General features: G+C 38.1%; 1 protein-coding gene across 4 annotated transcripts in view; it reads left to right on the top strand.

The window, feature by feature from the left end:
- The window catches only part of SPMIP2 (sperm microtubule inner protein 2), a 181,868-nt gene that overhangs the window by 43,378 nt on the left and 117,233 nt on the right, over nt 1-21,257 (top strand). For all 4 annotated transcript variants that reach the window (XM_054252847.2, XM_035292790.3, XM_008992538.5 and 1 more), the window contains exons 2-3: nt 6,265-6,497; nt 18,690-18,748. In XM_054252847.2, coding sequence (XP_054108822.1) covers nt 6,265-6,497; nt 18,690-18,748 — 292 coding nt within the window. The remainder of the gene's footprint in view (nt 1-6,264; nt 6,498-18,689; nt 18,749-21,257) is intronic.

Below are 21,257 nucleotides of genomic sequence, written 5' to 3' on the forward strand. Positions count from 1 at the left end.
TTAATGATTGTTTTTTTCTTGTAAATTTGTTTGAGTTCTTTGTGGATTCTGGATACTAGTCCTTTGTCAGATGGACAGACTGCAAAAATTTTCTCCCATTTTGTAGGTTGCCTGTTCACTCTGATGGTAGTTTCTTTTGCTGTGCAGAAGTTTAATTAGATGCCATTTGTCTATTTTGGCTTTTGTTGCTGATGCTTTTGGTGTTTTACTCATGAAGTCTTTGCCCATGCCTGTGTCCTGAATGGTATTGCCTAGGTTTTCTTCCAGAGTTTTTATGGCGTTCTAATGTTTAAGTCTTTAATCCATCTTGAGTTAATTTTTGTGTAAGGTGTAAGGAAGGGGTCCAGTTTCAGCTTTCTGCATATGGCTAGCCAGTTTTCCCAACACTATTTATTAAATAGGGGATTCTTTCTCCATTGTTTGTTTTTGTCAGGTTTGTCAAAGATCAGATGGTTGTAGATGTGTAGCGTTATTTCTGAGGTCTCTTTTCTGTTCCATTGGTCTGTATATCTGTTTTGGTATCAGTACCATGCTCTTTTGGTTACTGTAGCCTTGTAGTATCATATGAAGTCAGACAGCGTGATGCCTCCAGCTTTGTTCTTTTTGCTTAGGATTGTCTTGGCTATACAGGTTCTTTTTGGTTTTGTATGAAAGTTACAGTAGATGTTCTAATTCTGTGAAAAAAGTCAATGGTAGCTTGAAGGGAATAGCAAGGAATCTATAAATTACTTTGGGCAGAATGGCCATTTTCATGATATTTGATTCTTCCTTTCCATGAGCATGGAATGCTTTTCCATTTGTTTGTGTTGTCCCTTCTTTCCTTGGGCAGTGGTTTGTAGTTCTCCTTGAAGAGGTCCTTCATATCCATTTTAAGTTGTATTCATAGGTATTTTATTTTCTCTGTAGCGATTGGAAATAGGAGTTCACTCACGATTTGGCTGTTTGTCTATTATTGGTGTATAGGAATGCTTGTGATTTTTACACATCGATTTTGTATCCTGAGACTTTGCTGAAGTTGCTTATCAGCTTAAGGAGATTTTGGGCTGAGACAATGGGGTTTTCTAGATATACAATCATGTCATCTGTGAACAGAGATAATTTGACTTTCTCTCTTCCTATTTGAATACCTTTTATTTCTTTCTCTTGCCTGATTTCCCTGGCCAGAACTTTCAGTACTATATTTAATAGGAGAGGTGAGAGGGGCCATCCTTGTCTTGTGTCAGTGTTCAAAGGGAATGCTTCCAGCTTTTTCCCATTCTGTATGATATTGGGCTGTGGGTTTATCATAAATAGCTCTTATTATTTTGAGATATGTTTCATCAATACCTAGTTTATTGAGAGTTTTTAGCATAAAGGGATGTTGAATTTTATCAAAGGCCTTTTCTGTATCTACTGAGATAATCATGTGTTTTTTGTCATTGGTTCTGTTTATGGGATGGATTATATTTATTGATTTGCATATGTTGAACCAGCCTTGTATCCCAGGGATGAAGCTGACTTGATCGTGGTGGACAAGCTTCTTGATGTGCTGCTGGATTTGATTTGCCAGTACTTTATTGAGGCTTTTCCACTGATGTTCATCAGGGATATTGGCTTGAAATTTGTGTGTGTGTTTGTTTGTGCCAGGTTTTGGTATCAGGATGATGCTGGCCTAATAAAATGAGTTAGGGAGGAGTCCCTCTTTTTCTGTTGTTTGGGATAGTTTCAGAAGGACTGGTACAGCTCCTCTTTGTACCTCTGGGAGAAGTCGACTGTAAATTTGTCTGGTTCTGGGCTTTTTTTGGTTGGTAGGCTAATAATTACTGCCTCAATTATAGAACTTGCTATTGGTCTATTCAGGGATTCAACCTCTTCCTGGTTTAATCCTGGGAGAATGTATTTGTCCAGGACTTTATCCATTTCTTCTAGATTTTCTAGTTTGTTTGTGTAGAAGTGTTTATACTAGTCTCTGATGGTAGTTTGTATTTCTGTGGGACCAGTGATGATGTCCCCTTTTTCATTTTTTATTGTGTTTATTTGATGCTTTTCTCTTTTCTTCTTTATTAGTCTGGCTAGCAGTCTGTTGATCTTAAAAAAAAAAAAAAAAAACCCAGCTTCTGGATTCATTGATTCTTTTGAAGGGTTTTTTTGTGTCTCTATCTCCTTCAGTTCTGTTCTGATCTTAGTTATTTCTTGTCTTCTGCTAGATTTTGAATTTGTTTGCTCTTGCTTCTCTAGTTCTTTTAATTGTGATGTTAAGGTGTTAACTTTAGATCTTTCCTGCTTTCTCCTGTGGGCATTGAGTGCTAAAAATTTCCCTCTAAACACTGCTTTAGCTATGTCCCAGAGATTCTGATTCTGGTATGTTGTGTCTTTGTTCTCACTGGTTTCAAAGAACTACTTTATTTCTGCCTTGTTTGTTATTTATCCAGTAGTCATTTAGGAGCAGGTTGTTGAGTTTCCATGTAGTTGTGCAGTTTTAAGTGAGTTTCTTAATCCTGAGTTCTAATTTGATTGCACTGTGGTCTGAGAGACTGTTATGATTTCTGTTCTTTTGCATTTGCTGAGGAGTGTTTTACTTCCTATTATGTGGTAGATTTTAGAATAAGTGCTATGTGGTTCTGAGAAGAATGTATACTCTGTTGATATAGGGTGGAGAGTTCTGTAGATGTCTATTAGGTCTGCTTGGTCCAGCGCTGAGTTCAAGTTGTGAATAAAGCTGTTAATTTTCTGTCTTGTTGATCTGTCTAATATTGACAGTGGGGTGTTAAAGTCACTTGCTATTATTGTGTGGGAGCCTAATTCTCCTTGTATATCTCTAAGAACTTGCTTTATGTATCTGGGTGTTCCTGTATTGGGTGCATATATATTTAGAATTAGCTCTTCTTGTTGCATTGATCCCTTTATATTATATAATACCCTTCTTTGTCTTTTTTGATCTTTGTTGGTTTAAAGTCTGTTTTACCAGAGACAAGGATTGCAACTCCTGCTTTTTTTTTTTTCTTTCCATTTGCTTGGTAAATATTCCTCCATCCCTTTATTTTGAGCCTATGTGAGATGGGTCTTTGCACGTGTGATGGGTCTCCTGAATACAGCACCCTGATGGGTCTTGACTCTTTGTGCTATTTGCCAGTCTGTATCTTTTAATTGGGGCATTTAGCCCATTTACATTTAAGATTAATATTGTTATATGTGAATTTGATCCTGTCATTATGATGCTAGCTGGTTATTTTGCCCATAGGTTGATGAAGTTTCTTCATAGTGTTGATGGTCTTTACATTTTGGTTTGCTTTTGTGGTGGCTGGTATTGGTTTTTCCTTTCCATATTTAGTGCTTCCTTCAGGAACTCTTGCAAGGCAGGCCTGGTGGTGACAAAATCTCTCAGCATTTGCTTGTCTGTAAAGGATTTTATTTCTCCTTCACTTATGAAGTTTAGTTTGTCCAGATATAAAATTCTGGGTTGAAAATTCTTTTAAGAATGTTGAATATTGGCCACCACTCTCTTCTGGCTTGTTAGGGTTTTTGCAGAGAGCCACTGTTAGTCTGACGGGCCTTCCTTTGCAGGTAACCCAACCTTTCTCTCTGGCTGCCCTTAACTTTTTTCCTTTCATTTCAACCTTGGTGAATCTGGCAATGATGTGTCTTGGGACTGCTCTTCGTGAGTAATATCTTTTTGGTATTCTCTGTATTTCCTGAATTTGAATGTTGGCCTGTCTTGCTAGGTTGGAGAAGTTCTCCTGGATAATATCCTGAAGTATGTTTTCCAACTTGGTTCCATTCTCCCTGTCACTTTCAGGTACACCATTCCTTTTCATTCTTTTCTCTCTAATCTTGTCTTCACACTTTATTTCATTTAAGTTGATCTTCAATCTGATATCTTTTCTTCCGCTTGATTGATGTGGCTATTGATACTTGTATATGCACCATAAAGTTCTCATGCTGTGTTTTCCAGCCCCATCAGGTCATTTATGTTATTCTCTAGACTGGATAGTCTAGTTAGCAATTCCTCTAAACCTTTTTCAACATAGACCAATGGAACAGAATAGAGATCTCAGAAATAAGACCACACATCTACAACCATCTGATCTTTGATAAACCTGACAAAAACAAGCAATGGAGAAAGAATTCCCTATTTAATACATGGAGTTGGGAAAACTGGCTAGCCATATGCAGAAAACAGAAACTGGGCCCCTTCCTTACACTTTATACAAAAATTAAGATGGATTAAAGACTTTAACAGAAGACCTAAGACCATAAAAACCCTAGAAGAAAGCCTAGGTAAATCCATTAGCAACATAGGCATGGGCAAAGACTTCATGACTAAAACACCAAAAGCATCAGCAACAAAAGCCAGAACAGACAAAAGAGATTTAAACTAAAGAGTTTCTGCACAGCAAAAGAAACTATCATAAGAGTGAACAGGCAACCTACAAAATGGGAGAAAAATTTTGCAGTCTATCCATCTGACAAATGGCTAATATCCAGAATCTACAAAGAATTTGAACAGATTTACAAGAAAAAACAATCATTAAGATGTGGGCAAAGAGTATGAATAGATACTTCTCAAAAGAAGACATTTATGCGGTCAAGAAATACATGAAAAACTCATAATGACTGGTCAGTAGAGAAATGCAAATCAAAACCACAATGAGATACTATTTCATGCCAGTTAGAATGGCAATCATTAAAAAGTCAGGAAACAACAGATGCTAGGGAGGATGTGGAGAAATAGAAATGCTTTTATGCTTGGTGGGAGTATAAATTAGTTCACCCATTGTGGAAGACAGTGTGGTGATTCCTCAAGGATTTGGAACGAGAAATACCATTTGATCCAGCAATCCCGTTACTGGGCATATACCCAAAGGATTATATATCATTCTATAAAACACATACACACGTTTATTGAAGCACAATAGCAAAGACTTGGAACCAACTCAAATGCCTATCGATGTTAGACTAGATAAAAAAATTTGGCACATATACACCGTAGAATACTATGGAGCCATAAAGAAGGATGAGTTCATTCTTTTGAGGGACATAGATGAAGCTGGAAACCATCATTTTCAGCAAGCTAACATAGCAACAGAAACCCAAACATCACATGGTCTCACTCATAAGTGGAAGTTGGCCAATGAGAACATATGGACACAGGGAGGGGAACATCACACACCAGAACCTGTCAGTGGCTAGGGCCTCGGGGAGGGATGGCATTGGGAAGAGTACCTAATGTAGATGATGGGTTCATGGGTGCAGCAAACCACCATGGCACATGGATACTTATGTAACAAACCTGCACATTCTGCACATGTATCCCAGAAGTTAACGTATAATTTAAAAAAAGAATTTAAGTGATCTTTTTCCAGACCTTCTCTTATTTCTGCTTGTTTCACCCACTTCTATAATTCATTGATTATTTTTTGTTCATTGATTTACATTTAAAATATGAGTACTTCTTTAGTCATCTGTTATAAGCTATCCTCATCTAACAGTTTTCTCCATTTTTCAATTTTTGCTAACACATTTGGGGAGTATTCTAATACTCATTTCAGGTTTTTATCTATCTAGATAAAACACCTCAGTGTCTTGAAGGCCTACATTTTGCAAATGTGGCATTTGATAAATTTTAGGATATATCATGTCTTTTTGAGACAGTCTTGCTCTGTTGCTCAAGCTGATGTGCCGTGGCACAATCGTAGCTCACTGCAGCCTCCACCTCCTGGGCTTCAGCAATACTCTTGCCTCTGTCTCCCAAAGAGCTGGGACCACAGGTGTGCGCCACCATGCCTGGCTAGTTTTTTAAATTTTTTGTAGAGACAGGATCTCAGTAGTTATCCAGGATGGTCTCAGATCCCTGAGCTCAAGAGATCTGCTCACCTTGGCCTGTCTTGTAATCTCAAAGTGTTGGGATTACAGGCATAAACCACCACATCCAGCCCATGTCTGTAATAAGTTGATTTATAAACAAAGCAGTTTAGTGGGGCAATGAAGAGCCCAACCTTCACATCAGCCTGCCTGGGTAACAGAGAGCTTGTTATCTGTAATTCTGGACAAGTAACCAATCTTTCTGTACCTCATTTCCCCCATACATAAACTAGGGAAAATAATTCTACAAATCTCATTTGGTTATTAATAAGCATTAATTGAATTGACCTATCTAGAAGGCTTGTAATAGCACCTAGAACATAGTGCCATGTAATCATTGGCTATTAGTATTTCCAAGGTTAAAATAGCAAAAGTATCTTAGGATAAAGGGTGGATAAGTTTTAAATACTTTTTCTTTCACAGGTCCAGACTATGTAAAGGATTATTTGCCCAAAGTTCATCAGCACACTTCCTATGTAGGAGAACAGCATCCAGCATTAGAAAAAACTGGAGATCTCAGATATTTATGGAGGCCTGCCTTGAATGGAAGCTTTCCAGCAAAATATAAACATGAGTACGTTGGTGAAATTGGTTGGGGAGTAACACAGTATAATTTTATCAACAAATCAAGACTGGAGAGTGGCTTTCATATCAAGGTATTGCTCTTAAATTTATGCTCTTCATAGTACACTGTTTTCTAAGTTGAATTCTTTATGAATTTGCTTCCAAAGGAAATGTTGGGCGCTTGATTTCTCATTGAGACATAAAGAGGTTTGAATTTTGCAGGAAGACAAATGTGTGAATAAATGCATGGCTCCACAACACTCCTGGAGCCCCTTTAATACACCAAGGGAAGGGTACAAAGAAAATGAAGCCATTAATAGTCCAAAAGCATTTGTGTTTGGCTTTGGAATGTGTTCTGATTCACATTCAGGCTGAGGCACTTGCACACACTTCCCCCATCCTAGCACTGCTTCATGCGTGGGTGGTACAAAGAAAGCAGCCGGTGCTGGGCATAATCTACAAACCTAACACATGCATCTCAGATGTTTAAGATTCACTGTATAGATAATGCCTTCATTTCAAGTGTTAATAATTCAGTGTATGTTGTCAGAGGGTTTTAGAAACCTTGTCTTATTTCCCTTTGGTGATACAGGCATAGGCATAGGTCACGGTGTCTCCTCTGAAACAGAAGAGTACACAAGTTATTTTAGAAGTAAAATCTGAGAATTTGGATATTTTTTTCTAGGAAGACCTTTGCATTGTCTGAAAATTGGATGTATCAATCATGCAATAACTGAATTTCCTCAAATTCTTAAGGCAAACCAAGACAGTCTCATCTGGTAAAAGTTAACAAAAGGAAAACCTTTTATTTTTCTTTGAGACAGAGTCTCACTCTGTCACCCAGGCTGGAGTACAGTGGCGAGATCTTGGCTCACTGTAACCTCCGCCTTCTGTCAAGTGATTCTCCTGCCTCAGCCTCCCAAGTAGCTGGGACTACGGGCATGTGCCACCGTGCCCAGCTAATTTTTGTATTTTTAGTAGAAATGGGGTTTTACCATGTTGGCCAGTCTGGTCTTGAACTTCTGACCTCAGGTGATCTACCTGCTTCAGCCTCCCAAAGTGTGCTGGGATTACAGGCATGAGTCACCACACCCCGCCAGAAAACCCTTTTTCTGGCCCCAACCACGGCAGTCTAGGAAGATGGATGGGAGTGCAGTCTTTGGGGTTACACTCTGACTTAGGTCTAGCTCTCTGACCTCGGGCAAATGAGTTCACCTTTCTGCATCTTTGTTTGTTCCTCTTCTACAAGTCAGTATTCAGAGGCCCGTTTCACAGGATCACCTGATTTTCTATCCTACTTCTGCCACCTATTAGTGTGTATGGCCTTGGTTAAGTTCATTTACCTCTGTGCTTCAGTGTCTTCATTATAAAATCTTAGTTCTAGGTTAACGGGCTGTTGTAAACAGTACACAAGTTAATACTCGTAAAGCGCCAGAAGCAGTAACTAGCATGTGTCAAGCCCTATATGTTTCATTGTTATGTTGTGAGGACTAAATGTGAGAACACAAGGAATGCAGTGGGTGAGATCCTGGCACCAGGCTGACATCCAGATTTTAGCTATTAGTACTGTTGTGGTTGTATTTCATGTATTTCATTAAATTGAATATTATATTTAGTGTATTGTAATATGTTAAAATGCCAGCACCAAGAAAGTGCACCGATGATAAGGAACATCTCTTATAGCATATTCCAAAGAAGACCGGTGTGACAAGCTGAGTATGATGAATGCTTAGGTTCTTAAACTGTGTCCTTTTCCACTTGGGCAATAAAAAGGAAAATCTGAAATTTGATTAAATATCAAACTAGCCACCAGCAATAAGAGTCCAGCCCCAGAGCAAGGCAGCTGGTTTGAATAAAGTCTAGAACTTGTGTTGTCTCGGTGTTTCTCCTTGGGTGATGATGCCCTGCTCTCTGACACAGCCCTCAATCTGTCAGACCATCTTGAATGTGTATAGCTTCTCTTCCTTCTTTAACTTAACCCATTTTTCTGCTCAAATGAAGTGCAGTCAAGCATTCTTTGGTCTTTAAAGCAAGCTGGGAATCCGAAAGAGACGATAGCTGTGAGTTAGCCTTCCAGGAATGTATTTATTCCGTATCTAGTTAGTATTTCCTGGACTGCTTTTAATCACTGCACTTCTGGGTAATGGGGTCCTCTCTGTCTCTGTGAGATTGTGAGCCCTGCAGTGATTTTCTTCCCCAGCTGCGGCACCCTCAGAAACTGCTTGGAATATGCTGTAAGGGCTGCTGCTTATCATCTGTGCATTTTCTTGGCCCTGGTATTTTAACAGGAATTGTTTTCAAGGGTCTATCTGTCACAGATAACAATCTTGAACAATACCTTAAAGCTCCTTGGACTTGGAGATTTATAATAGGGAAAACGAGATTTATTGAGAATGACTATACATACTAGTATCGAAGCATCTATAATTTCCTTATCAGTTAAGGTCTAGGTTTTGTCACTAGGGTTACTAATCTCTCCCTTTGCATCTAAGGCCTACCTTTCTGTTTCCATCCAAGGCAGATCAAATATCTATTTTTTTTTTTTTTTGAGACAGTGTCTCAGGCTGTTAGCCAGGCTGGAGTACAGTGGCACATTCCAGCCTCCATCTCCTGGGCTCAAACAGTCCTCCTACCTCAGCCTTCTGAGTAGCTGAGACTAGAGGCATATGCAACCACATCCAGATAATTAAGAAACAATTTTTTTTTTAGTAGAGACAACGTCTATGTTGCCCAGACTGGTCTCAAACTCCTGAGCTGAAGTGATCCTCCTGCCTCAGCCTCCCAATGTGCTGGGATTACAGGTGTGAACCACCATGCCCAGCCCATAGTATCATTTTTTGCATCTAGGCTCAGACTTTGATTCCTTATCAACCCTGTGCTTCAGGCAGCTACTTCTAAAAAATCAGACTTGGTGCATTAATTGACACTTGAGCCGATACCTACACATACACTCCATACATACAAACATGCTCCTAATTACGAAGACTATACAAGAGTGGTGGCATTAACCCAGGGCCCGCCTCACAAGGGAGCCGGTAAACTTCTCACTGTAAAACTTGTCACTGTGAGAAATGTCTCAATCCACTTCCTGTTCTTTTCCAGTTTCTTATCTGTCTGTACATCCTTTCCATATCCCTTGCTCTTCCTTGTCCCGTAATAATCCAAATCAAAATGATCACTTCTTCTTTTAGTCTAACTACAGAGACTCCTCAGTGTCTCTTGTGGCAATTACTCAGAGCTTAGATTTTAAGCACACTTTCATCTCCTGGATTTTTATAGCTCTAACAGCTGCTCTGCCTAATTTACTGCTCCAGGTTTATGTAAGACTGGCGGCTAAGGACACTCAGGCACCTCCAATCGAGTCTTGGTAAAGTGCCTGGAGCAGCTGCCTCCTACCCGGGAATGGTCTCTCTTATTTGGGGCACTAGGAGGGGGTTCTGCAGATCATCTGGCTTTTTGCAGGAAGATAATAACTTCCATGCTGAGTGACACCTGAAAAACTTCCCCCACTTTACGGAGGTCAGTAAAAAATCACAAGATCGAGTTTCTTTTCTGGATTTTTTTAATGTTTAGCTATTTCCTACTCTTACATGCGTTACAATGCAATAATAATAAATGTATCTATAAACCAGAACAGACCATTACTTTTATTATCTCAGATTTAAGAGGAGCACATTCTTTTAAAAAATGGATTTGGTCTCTGCCAAACTATATGCAAGAATATATGGAGACAAATGAAACAATTTCTTTGGTTTCAATCCCATGCTAAACTGAGGAACTTTTCTCACTGCCTCTTAGCTGGTCGAATCTCCTCTTAGCTGGTGGTGTCACTGGCCTTTCTTTAACCCAAACCACACAGGGTCTGCTGGGTTCCTAATGTCCACTTTCTACTCCTGTGCTCTGACCTCATGACAAAATAATTTAAGTTATTTGGTTTTCTCACAGAAACAATGTTATACTGGACAAGATGACTAACTTTTCATTGGTGTGATCTCAAAGACAATATTAAATCAATTAATCATAATATAACCGATATATTATATATCTTTTAAAAACTGAGGTAATTAGAATCATGGGAACCCATCAATATATTTATAGTAATATGATATAATAAAAACCAAAATTTTTGAGGCTTTGAGATCTCTGCCTCGTTTTTAACTGTTACAAGTTCCGCTGTCATGAAATAGAATGTCTTCCTGACGGTTTTGTGAACATTTGAGCAGACTTCTGATGAAATGTCGAATCTCTTGATGGCTAAGGAATAAACTCATCCAAGGTTGGTTTATTAGGCATTTTGCTTACTGAATTTATTTAAAAAAGGTAAACATAAAAAGAGCTACAATTGATTGTTGATTAAGAAAAATGGTACTGTAATGATTTACAGCAGAGGAAACTAAGGTATAAACAGGTGAGGTTCCTTGCCTGAGGCCACACAGCTAGTAAATGGGAGAGCCAGAATTTCAACCCAGGCCGTGTGAAATAAGGACTCGGAGGAATACAGGATGTATGAAATGCAATGATAGGCAATGAGTTAGAACATTAGGTTGGAACCCCTTTATAAAGTACAAAGCTGCATTATTTTTCTATAAGGCAGGGTCAGGCTGGGGTCAAACCTACTTGGCTTTCTCTTACAAGGTGTGCATCCCTTTCTTCATGGTTCCCTCAGTTGTCTCCTAGCATCTGACTGGCATCATTTGCACACAATATACTTCATTTATAAAAATCAATAAATAGTAGAGGCTGGGCACGGTGGCTCATGCCTGTAATCCCAGCAGTTTGGGAGGCTGAGGCAGACGGATCATTTGAGGTTAGGAGTTTGAGATCAGCCTAGCCAATAAGTGAAACCCTGTCTCTACTAAGAATACAAAAATAAGCTGGGGGTGGTGGCACATGCCTGTAAACTCAGCTGCTCAGGAGGCTGAGGCAGGAGAATTGCTTAAACTCAGGAAGAGAAAGTTGCAGTGAGCCAAGATTGTGCCACTGCACTCCAGCCTGGGTGACAGAATGATAGTCCGTCTTAAAAATAAATAAATAAAATAATAAATAGTACAGATGATACCACCCACATATTTGACATAATAACAAATAGCTTGATAATACCTATTTTTGAATTTGTATTTTACGAACACTTTATTGCCTTTCAAAACATGTCAAATACAATTATTGGCATTATGGGAAAAAAAATGGAGTTCTCACCAAGCCAAACCCTCTTTCCTTGCACTAACTCCATGCAATCTTCCAAACTACCCTCTCCTACACAACAGTATCCTCTGTGTTTTCAGATTCATCTGGGAAAAACATATTGCCAGTACAGAGTTGATAAGTTTGTAAACCACCAAAATACATGTTTCAGAATTTCTGCATTTTTTTATCCCCAAATTCTCATTTACCTTGGGGTTCATCTAGAGCAATCATAAAAATAGCCACCAGTTTTGAGTCTCATTAAAATTCCTAATCTCCAGATGTTGTTATCAGCATAGATGATTTTGGAAACATAATAAAGCTTCCTTTTTCAACTAAGTTATAAAAGCAAAATAGAAAATAGCTTTTCTAAAATTAGGCATGTCTTTGGAGGGCTGATGTTCTTTCCCAGATGGGTGTGTGTTTAGTATCACTTTTTACTTATGGTTATTTGCATCCTAACAGTTTGTGGTTTAATACAAAAATAATTAGCACCTTTCATCCTTAAGGGCTGTATAAAGCAATATGTCTTATGATACCAGCAGAAGAGGCTTTAGTGAGAGAGTACCACGTGCTGACCATCTGTGAGGCAGGAGAAACATTGACTGTGGAGACCAAATAACCCTCCTTTTTCTTAAAAATAATATATTAACATCATTAACCTCCTTATATACAGATGTTACATTTTCTCCATTTTACAAAGCTTAGCTTTATAGCATTCTCAAATACATTGAAGGAAACAAGTTCCTTATAAAATTTTACTTGTATCTAAATTTCCAGACAGTAAATTTTATGTGTGATGCTTCCTTTTTCTAACAGACCATGAAAGCATCAAGGGAGGCATGTATCACTGATTCGCACTCTCTGTACTGTGTTCAAAGCGGTTCCACAAAGAATAATGCATTTGGAATGGAAGCTCTCTTGGTAGCCAACAATGCTGCCACATTCCAGGGAGCATCCCAGCCCCAAATTACCTGGCCTCTCAATGAAACACAGGGCTTTCTCTCTCTCTTAGAGGAGACTTTCTAGAAAATTATTAGCAAATTGGACAACAAAAGTCCTAATCATCACATCATTTGTTAGGATGTGAAAATTAGGGGAAAAAAGGAAAGAAAAAGAATCCAAGTAATGTAAAGCTTGGTAGATGATTTTATCCCTTAATTCAGGCAGGCTAAAAATACATTGTGGGTAGTTATAAACTCTTATAAGGCTTGACATAATATCTGGAGTATGTGTCTAAGTGTAAATATCACCTTTTTAAAAAATTAAGCTTCTTAAAGTTAGTATTAAGCATATGTCATAGATTTTTCAACAAATGTTATTTGATGATAGTGACATACAAAGCTAAGAAAAGATTCTATAACTTAGAATAGGTGCTAGTAAAATTGTAGTATGACTCCATAGCTAGGCTGTTAAGTATATTGTCAAAGAATTCTGAAATTTGTGTGTGAGCCAATATCCCAAGCACAGGTGGATCAAATACCAGGACATCTGTTTTCTAAATCTGGCATTAATCCTGTCTTTTTAAGATCATGGGAGGAAATTCTTAAATCATTGTAAATTTATGACTCTAGTTTTCCCTATTATTCATATACAACACTCCCAGGGTATCTCAGCCATGCTAACAAAAATGCATGGCATGCATAGCAAATGATACCAGAAACCTGGAGATTTCTTTTCCCAGGATTAAACTGGGGAAACCAAGGAACTTTAATTGTGGAAATTTAGGAATAATTCATTAAATATAGGGGCTCCCCACTCCATGGTCTCAGTTCTGTGTTTGGGCATGAAGAAATGGCACTGAAAATATATGACTACCTACTTGGGAAGAATTCATAGGAAAGTTTCTCTGTGGAAGTTTAGTGGGACTATTGCCAATAAGTGTACTACACAATCCCGGCCACATTCCAATGGCTTTAAGCAACTTGAGGTCTGAGATCTGTTGTATGTGTCTTTGTACTGACAACTTCAATCCTGGTCCCCACCCACTATCTCCTAGTGCTTAGCATGGGGTAGATGATTATCAGTAAATGATGAGAAATCTCATGCAGTGTCTTTGTTGAGAGACCAAGTTGTAGATGAACAGTAATAAATTTTTAAGTGTGTTTTAGGCTAGCAATTAGTCTACTCCCAGCTTATTCAATAAAATCATTCTAAATGATTTACCTTTTACTTAAACAGAAACTTAAGGAAACTGGGCACAGTCTCCCTCATATCAAATCCCATGTTCACAATGCTTGCTCTACAACCTGTAGTTGTAGAGCTGATTGGACAATTAACTTGGGAGAGTACACTTTCTAACCTTAGAATTAACAACAGTGTCAAACACATTAGAAAACTCCAAGGGTGAGTACAGTTGCAAAGCAGGCCCTTGATAATATTTCAGAAACTGCTGAGCACACATAGCATCTTGGAAGTGCTTGAATAGCTTTCTGTTGCTCGAATAGTCCACTCAGATTTCAGACCCTGCTAGGAATCATCAACCAGCTCTGGATAAAGCGCTGATAACAGAATGGTTGGTTATCCATCAAAAACCGTAACAATTCCCAAGAAAATTATTTCCAGTCTTTCTTTTTTAAAAAAATCTTCATGTACTTTGAATTATAGCATGAAATAAGGAAAATATTTATCTCCTTGGAAGGATACTGGGAAAAAATAACAAATTTATCTTTGTTGTTGTTTTTTTTGTTGTTGTTGTTTCCACCCACAGCATTGAAAAATATGCCTTTTCTCTGAGAATTAATGAGGCAATTAGCATTCATATCACTTCTCAGGGCAAATCTGTTTGTGGCCTGATAGGGTCTGGCTTTGTGTCCCCATCCAAATTTAATTTAGAATTGTAATTTCCATAATCTCCATCAGTCAAGAAAAGGACCTGGTAGCAGGTAATTGGATTGTAGGGGTGGTTTTCCCCATGCTGTTTTCCTGATGCTGAGTTCTCATAAGATCTGATGGTTTGATAAGGGGCTTCCCTCTTGCTCTCTCTTGCCTGCCACCATGTAAGACATACCTGCTTCCTTTTCTGCCATAAGTTTCCTGAGGCCTCCCCAGCCATGTGGAACTGTGAGTCAATTACTTTTTTTTTTTTTGCAGTTTACCCAATCTCAGGTAGTATTTTCATAGCAGGGTGAAAATGGACTAATACATGACCTTAGTGAAAAATGGAATGTGGCTTTCAAGCTAAAATAGCCAGCTAAAGAATTTTTTATATTCCTTCTTTTCTCCCTTGCATGCTAGTCTGAATACTATTTTTTATAATGCCTCAGTTTTCCCATATATGAAACGGGGATTATGTTGGTTTTCTATTGCATAACAAATTACCAAAAATTTAGCAGCTTAAATCAATACTCATTTATGTGCTCACAGTTCTGGAGGTTAGAAATCCAGGGATGGCATGACTGGGTGCTCCACTCAGTTCTCACAAAGACGAAGTTGTTAACTGTGGCTGTGAAGCCATCTGAGGCTGGGGCTGTCTTCCAAGTTCATGTGGTTGTGGAAGATTTCTTATGGTTGTAGAGCTGAGGTTGTATTTATTTGCTGGTTGTCAGCCAAGGGCCATTCTCAACATTCAGAGGCCACCCAGGCACTTCACCCCATGACCCCTCCACATCTTTAAAGCTAGCTGTGGAGAGTCTCCTTCATGTTAAATCCCTCTAATGCTTCAAATCTCCTTTGCCAAGAAAAGCCTAGGTCTTTTTTAAGAGGTCTCCTGATTAGCTTAGGCCCACTGAGAATAATCTCTCTTTCTTCAAGTCAGCTGATTTGGGACCTTAATTACATCTACAAAAGCCCTTCACAGTAGCACCTAGATTAATATTCAGTTGAGTATCTGAGAGAACACCTGTCTACCAGAGGTTGAGAATCTTGGGTGCTCTCTTAGAATTCTGCCACTGGCTGGGCACAGTAACTCACAACTATAATCCCAGCACTTTGGGAGTCTGAGGCAGATGGATATCTTGAGCTCAGAAATTCAAGACCAGCCTGGGCAACATGGCAAGATCCTGTCTCTACAAGCTGGGCATGGTGGTGTACACCTGTGGTCCCAGCTACTGAGGAGGCTGAGGTGGGAGGATTGCTTGAACTTGGGAAGGCAAAGTTTGCAGTGAGCTGAAATTATGCCACTGCACTCTAGCCTGGGTGACAGAGTGAGACTGTGTCTCAAAAAAAAAAAAAAAAAAAAAAATCTGCCCACCATAGGATAACAGTAATACCTTAGAGTATTATTAAATGGATTGAGACACACGTGTAAAGCACTTAGAAAGCTCAACAAATGAGATGAGGCTGAACAAATGCGATCTAGTATTATTAATGTCTCTGTATACTGTATTTTCTTGCCTACATGGATTTTTAAATTATAGTGTTACAAGCACACTAGAAACATGAGAGACTATGTTTCTCATTATTTGGATACTCCACAGAAAGCAGAGATACTGGGGCCACATGAGCAAACTCACAGAATCCAATGTTTAGTCTATTTGCTGAAAGCTGATGAATTCAAATTATTTAAAAACTACAGTAAAAGACCAAGATATCATTCATGTTGGTACTCAAGCCCATCTATAATGTGGCATAAAATGAAGTATGTATGGGTCTCTGCGTTGAACAGTCTTTTGCTTTAACAAGAGAAATACATCACAGAATCCATGCCTTAAACACTGACATTTTTCAGAAAGAATTGTTTCTACTCATGCTCTGAATGTAAAATGAATACTTCAAATGCGCCACTCATGCAAAGGCCTTTATGTCGCCTTTCTCCCTGCAATAGTTTCAGTCTAGAATAGGCAACGTTATGCAATTTGGTGACCCTGCTGCAACAATGGAAATGCTTCTCACAGGCTGTGGGAAAAAGACACCTTAAGGGGTTAACAGTAATATTTTGCAAATTGAGGCAAGTGAAGAAAAAAAATACATTAGCATAAGAAAAGATAGCCGTAGGGAATTTTCCACTCAAATGTTTGGTACTAAGAGCTCTATGTTACCAAGGAGGAGGCTACAGAAGAAAACCCTTAGTGTCTACCGCATTCTTGAACTACGTTGCCATTGTATTCATTCTGTGGGTGAGAAAGACCTCATAGTTAGAGAGATGGAAAATTGTTCTTTCTAGTAAGAAAAGTCAAAATTGAATATACTAAGAAAAGCATCTTGGATTGTTGCAACAAAGCAAGAGGATTCCTCAGGAACAGTCCCCAAAAGACTTCCTAAATGTGTCAGAACTAGACTAGAGGTTAGAGATTATAAGTGAAAATCTTAAGCAATGACTTGAATTTTTGACTAGAATGAGCCCCAAATGTCTGCAATGAATTTAACAGTTTTTAGCCATTTTAGAAATTATGTACCTCACAGTATGTGAATGTAGTTAGCAGGTATTTCCCTTTTGTTAATACATGATCATTTGAAGATTGTTCTGTAGGAAATATCCAAACTGCAGTTGTAATTATTTTTGTTGAAAACATCTAAAATAAGTTTAAAAGGTTCTCACTGATTTAAGATAGAAAATATACTAATTGTTACCTGTTTCTATGAAGATGTTGAATTGGTTTTTAAATCAATCTTTCCTCTTAGAAATGACTAGTCAGTAAAAAAAAATGATTTATTTAAGTCTCAGTTTCATTGGGTTTGACACTACAATAAGCATAGCTGTTTAAATAAATTGTGATACATTTTGTTAAGATAGAGAAGGACCGGCTTGTTTTAGATAACAAGTTGTTTATGATATTAGGCACTGATATCTATAGGAATGGAAAAAAGATGTGTTATTCTGTCTCTGAAAAAGATCTTCCCCGATTAAGAAGATGTAATTTTGGGTTATTAAAGATAAGAATAGCATAAAATCAAAGATCATTCAAGTCCTGCAAAATTTATCCAGAGCTGATAAAAAAAGTACTTAGAAGTCAATGTAAGCTCAATTTTCAGGGAATCGTGTCAGGAATCAAGTGAGAAAGATGTCCTATGATCTTTCCATCATATGCAGATTATTTTCAAAGTTTCTGAGGAATAGTGACCTTGTTTATCTTGTGCCTTCCTTTGTTTATTCAATTTATGTGTGCACATTAAAGAGATTAAGTTTTCAGGTCTTTATCCCTGAGAAGATGACACAAATGAATTTGCCTTCTCAAGCACAAAAAAACTCTATGGTAGTCAATAAGAAAAGTCATTCTAAACCGAAACTTGAGGGAAAAGGAAGAAGAGGGAAGAGAATTTAAAAAGTACCAAGTAACATCATTCCTTTAATGCTGAAATTTTTATAACAGGATTTTGCTACTTTTTGAGATGTTATGAATATTGCATCTCATATTAATGTAAGTAAAAAATGCGTTCCACAGCTAAAGTGAAATACTTTTTGATAATTCATGTCATGGTTTCTGAATCCTAGTATAGAAACTTGAGAAATGGTTATAGACCAAGACACTTTTCAATATAAATTTGACACTTTTATTCCCCATGCTTGTTTACAAGACGTGCTATTCATTGGATAGTTCCTGGAGAAGAGGAGTCAGTATGTAGCGGCCATTCATTTATTAATAACAGATCATTTCAATGCACATGGGAGGGGGTGGGAATTATTTTTTAATCTGTGAACCTGCTCTAAGCCACTAAATACGTTATCGATACTCTGAATTATTCCTTCTGAAAGGAGTTTTTAGGTCTATACTTTTATCCTAGTCTGTCTATAATCCAGCTCTTTCCTACGTTATTGCGACCACGTTTTCTGATTCTATAAGGAGAAAGTAAAGTGAAAAGAGCTAACCTGTTTGAGTCTAAATGACAACAGTAGTTTAGAATGCTCACTTATTTAGACATAGAATCATAAAGATGGAAAGCAGCTTAGTGATGATGCCTTACACTCTTCTTGCTACCTACCTAACACCCCTCATTTCAAAGAGGGAAAGTAAAGCACGTAAGGTCTTGTTATTTTACTTCCTGTACTTTCTTCTCTCTGTTCAGGAAAAGACTGTGTTCTTCCCCGATCTTCTTTTAGCTGAATTTAGCATTTCCTATTTCATTTTCCAACCTGACTCCCTTTTTGTCTAGAAATATGTATACTTAGACGTGTTGCCTATTTACTTTGGAATTAGGGGACATTAATTTTCTTCCTTTTACAGTATGCAGAACTAAGTCAAGCTTCTCTTGATGCAATAACCCACAGATATCAAAACCCATGGTAAGCAAATATGAATATATTTTTTATTAATTAGTGTGTTTTTTCCTAATTTGGTAACAGGATTCATTTTTTTTAAATTTTAAGTATATTATCACTTTCTTTTTATTTCATATAGGTTTTTTGTAAATTTGTGAATTTTTATTTCTAATAAACAGTAAATCTTCACTATCTGCTAAATATTAAGGGCAGAAAAGGAGTAAAGCAAGCATAGTTAAAATAAGAAACTTAGAATATAGTAAAGAAAAAGAATAAGCCTGAGGCTGTTAAGAATGGCAACAGGGTTAGTAGATTAGCTTTAACTTAATAAATAATTATCTCTGTAGAAGAAACAACAATATTAATTTTTTTCAGATTTAAAAAAAACTCATTTCATGCTGTTGGCCTGGAAACCATCATAATGGGTAATCTTGGTTGATAAACATAATCTTACTAAAGTCACATAATGGCTTCAATTCATGTTATCTTATGGCAGCTTCTGACCCAAATGAAACATGGGTATCCGAAGGCATGTTAAATTACAGGAAACAAGCAAAAGCTGGCCTGTTATTAGGTATAATGTATGCTTCAGAGTCCTAAGAGGGAAAAGATCAATCAGCATTGCTCTTACAAGACTGCAGATTGCATATTGTCTTTGTTATCAAAGGTGTTTGAAGGTAAGGATTTCTATGGCCTATTTTACTTCACTTTTAATTGTTGAAGGATCAGCTTTTAGCATGTGCAAAATCACTGGATTTTATTAGCCCTGAGGTGGCTATATTATACCAACATGAATTGCATCAAATAGAGAAAAGACTTCAAACTCCATGTCAGTGTTATAGTTATTTCAGAACAAAAAAAGACCTTAGTGGGCAATTCCTATAACTTATTAAGTATGAACCATATTTAAAGCCACAAAACCAGGTATACTTTATTGCATGAATAACACATATTCTCATTAAAATATTCTATTTCATTTGTTTAGATAGCATTTGTAGGCATACACTGCAAATACCCTGTGAAATATTTCCAAGCAAAGAAAAACATTAAACACCATTGAAAATCAATGAAACTTCAAGAAGCATTGGTGATAAAAACATGAAAATGTGTTGCACTTATTTAAACATTAAAAACTTTTTGGAAGGTGTCTGAGAAACACCGAAGCTCTGAGCATGTTCTCTGAATCAAAGAATGTTGGCTGTATTCATTTCTAGAGAATATGCTATGGGTTGAACTGAGTCATGAGGACGTAGAATGGTTCTGAAATTTAGGAGATTGCAGATTCAACTAGGAAATTGGGGATATATGAGAAAAAAAATTACTTTGCAAATACTGAGAGCCAAATTAATAATGAATAACTAGAAAATTATAGCTAGACATTTTTAAAGTTAAATGTATTGACAACCCCCTAGACTCCTCTATAACTCCTGGCTTGGGTCCTATTTCTAACTAGTCAGACACCAGTAACCTGAATAATGCTTCCTTCTTGAGACTATAAGCACCTACCCTGTTTCAAAGCACTTGATAGCAGGATACTCTTGAATAGGGCCCTGACTCAGACAGGTTCAGGTGTGCCCCACCCGTTTGCATCCTGTAAGGTGGCCTGAGAGCCATCTTTCTCCTGGGCAAGGTTAGTGCTGAGCCTCCCAACCACATTTTGTGTTCTGCTTTTTCAATCAACAGCATTCACTCAATATGTTCAGCATCTCCTGAGTTCAAAGCACTGTTAGATTCTGTGGCCATCATGGTGAACCCGCCAGCCTCAGTATATGTCCTTCTTGGAACTTGTATTCTAGGGGAGGAGACAGACATTAAAGCAAATATATGGCTTTTTAAAAATAATGTATTGGCAGCCAGGTGCAGTGGCTGATGTCTGTAATCCCAGCACTTTAGGAGGCAGAGGTAGGCAGATCATGAGGTCACGAGATCAAGACCATCCTGGCTAGTACAGCAAAATCCATCTCTACTAAAAATTGAAAAAATTAGTTGGGCATGGTGGCATGTGCCTGTAGTCCCATCTACTTGGGAGGCTGAGGTAGGATAATCACTTGAATTCAAGAGGTGTAGGTTGCAGTGAGCTGAGATTGTGCCACTACACTCCAGCCTGGGCGACAGAACAAGATTCTGTCTAATAAAAAAATGTATTGGCCGGACACAGTAGCTCACACCCCTAATCTGCTGGGAGGCCCAGCGAGACGGGACAATCGCTTGAGGCCAGGAGTTTGAGTCGAGGTTTTGCCATGTTGCAAAGGCTAATCTCTACAAATAATAGAAACTTAACTGGACATGGTGGCTGTGCCTGTCCCAGCTATTCAGGAGGCTGAGGTGGGAGGTTGGCTTCAGCCCAGGAGTTTAAGACCCACCTGGGCAACATAGAGTCCTGATCTCTACAAGAAAAACATTTAAAAATTAACCAGGAGTGGTGGTGCGCAACTGTGGTCCCAGCTACTCAGGAGGCTGAGGTGAGGTGGGAGGAACATTTGAGCCCAGGAGGTCGAGGCTGCGGTGAGCCTTGTCATGCCAGTACACTCCA

The sequence above is a fragment of the Callithrix jacchus genome, chromosome 3, assembly GCF_049354715.1.
Source record: "Callithrix jacchus isolate 240 chromosome 3, calJac240_pri, whole genome shotgun sequence".
NCBI lineage: Eukaryota > Metazoa > Chordata > Mammalia > Primates > Cebidae > Callithrix > Callithrix jacchus.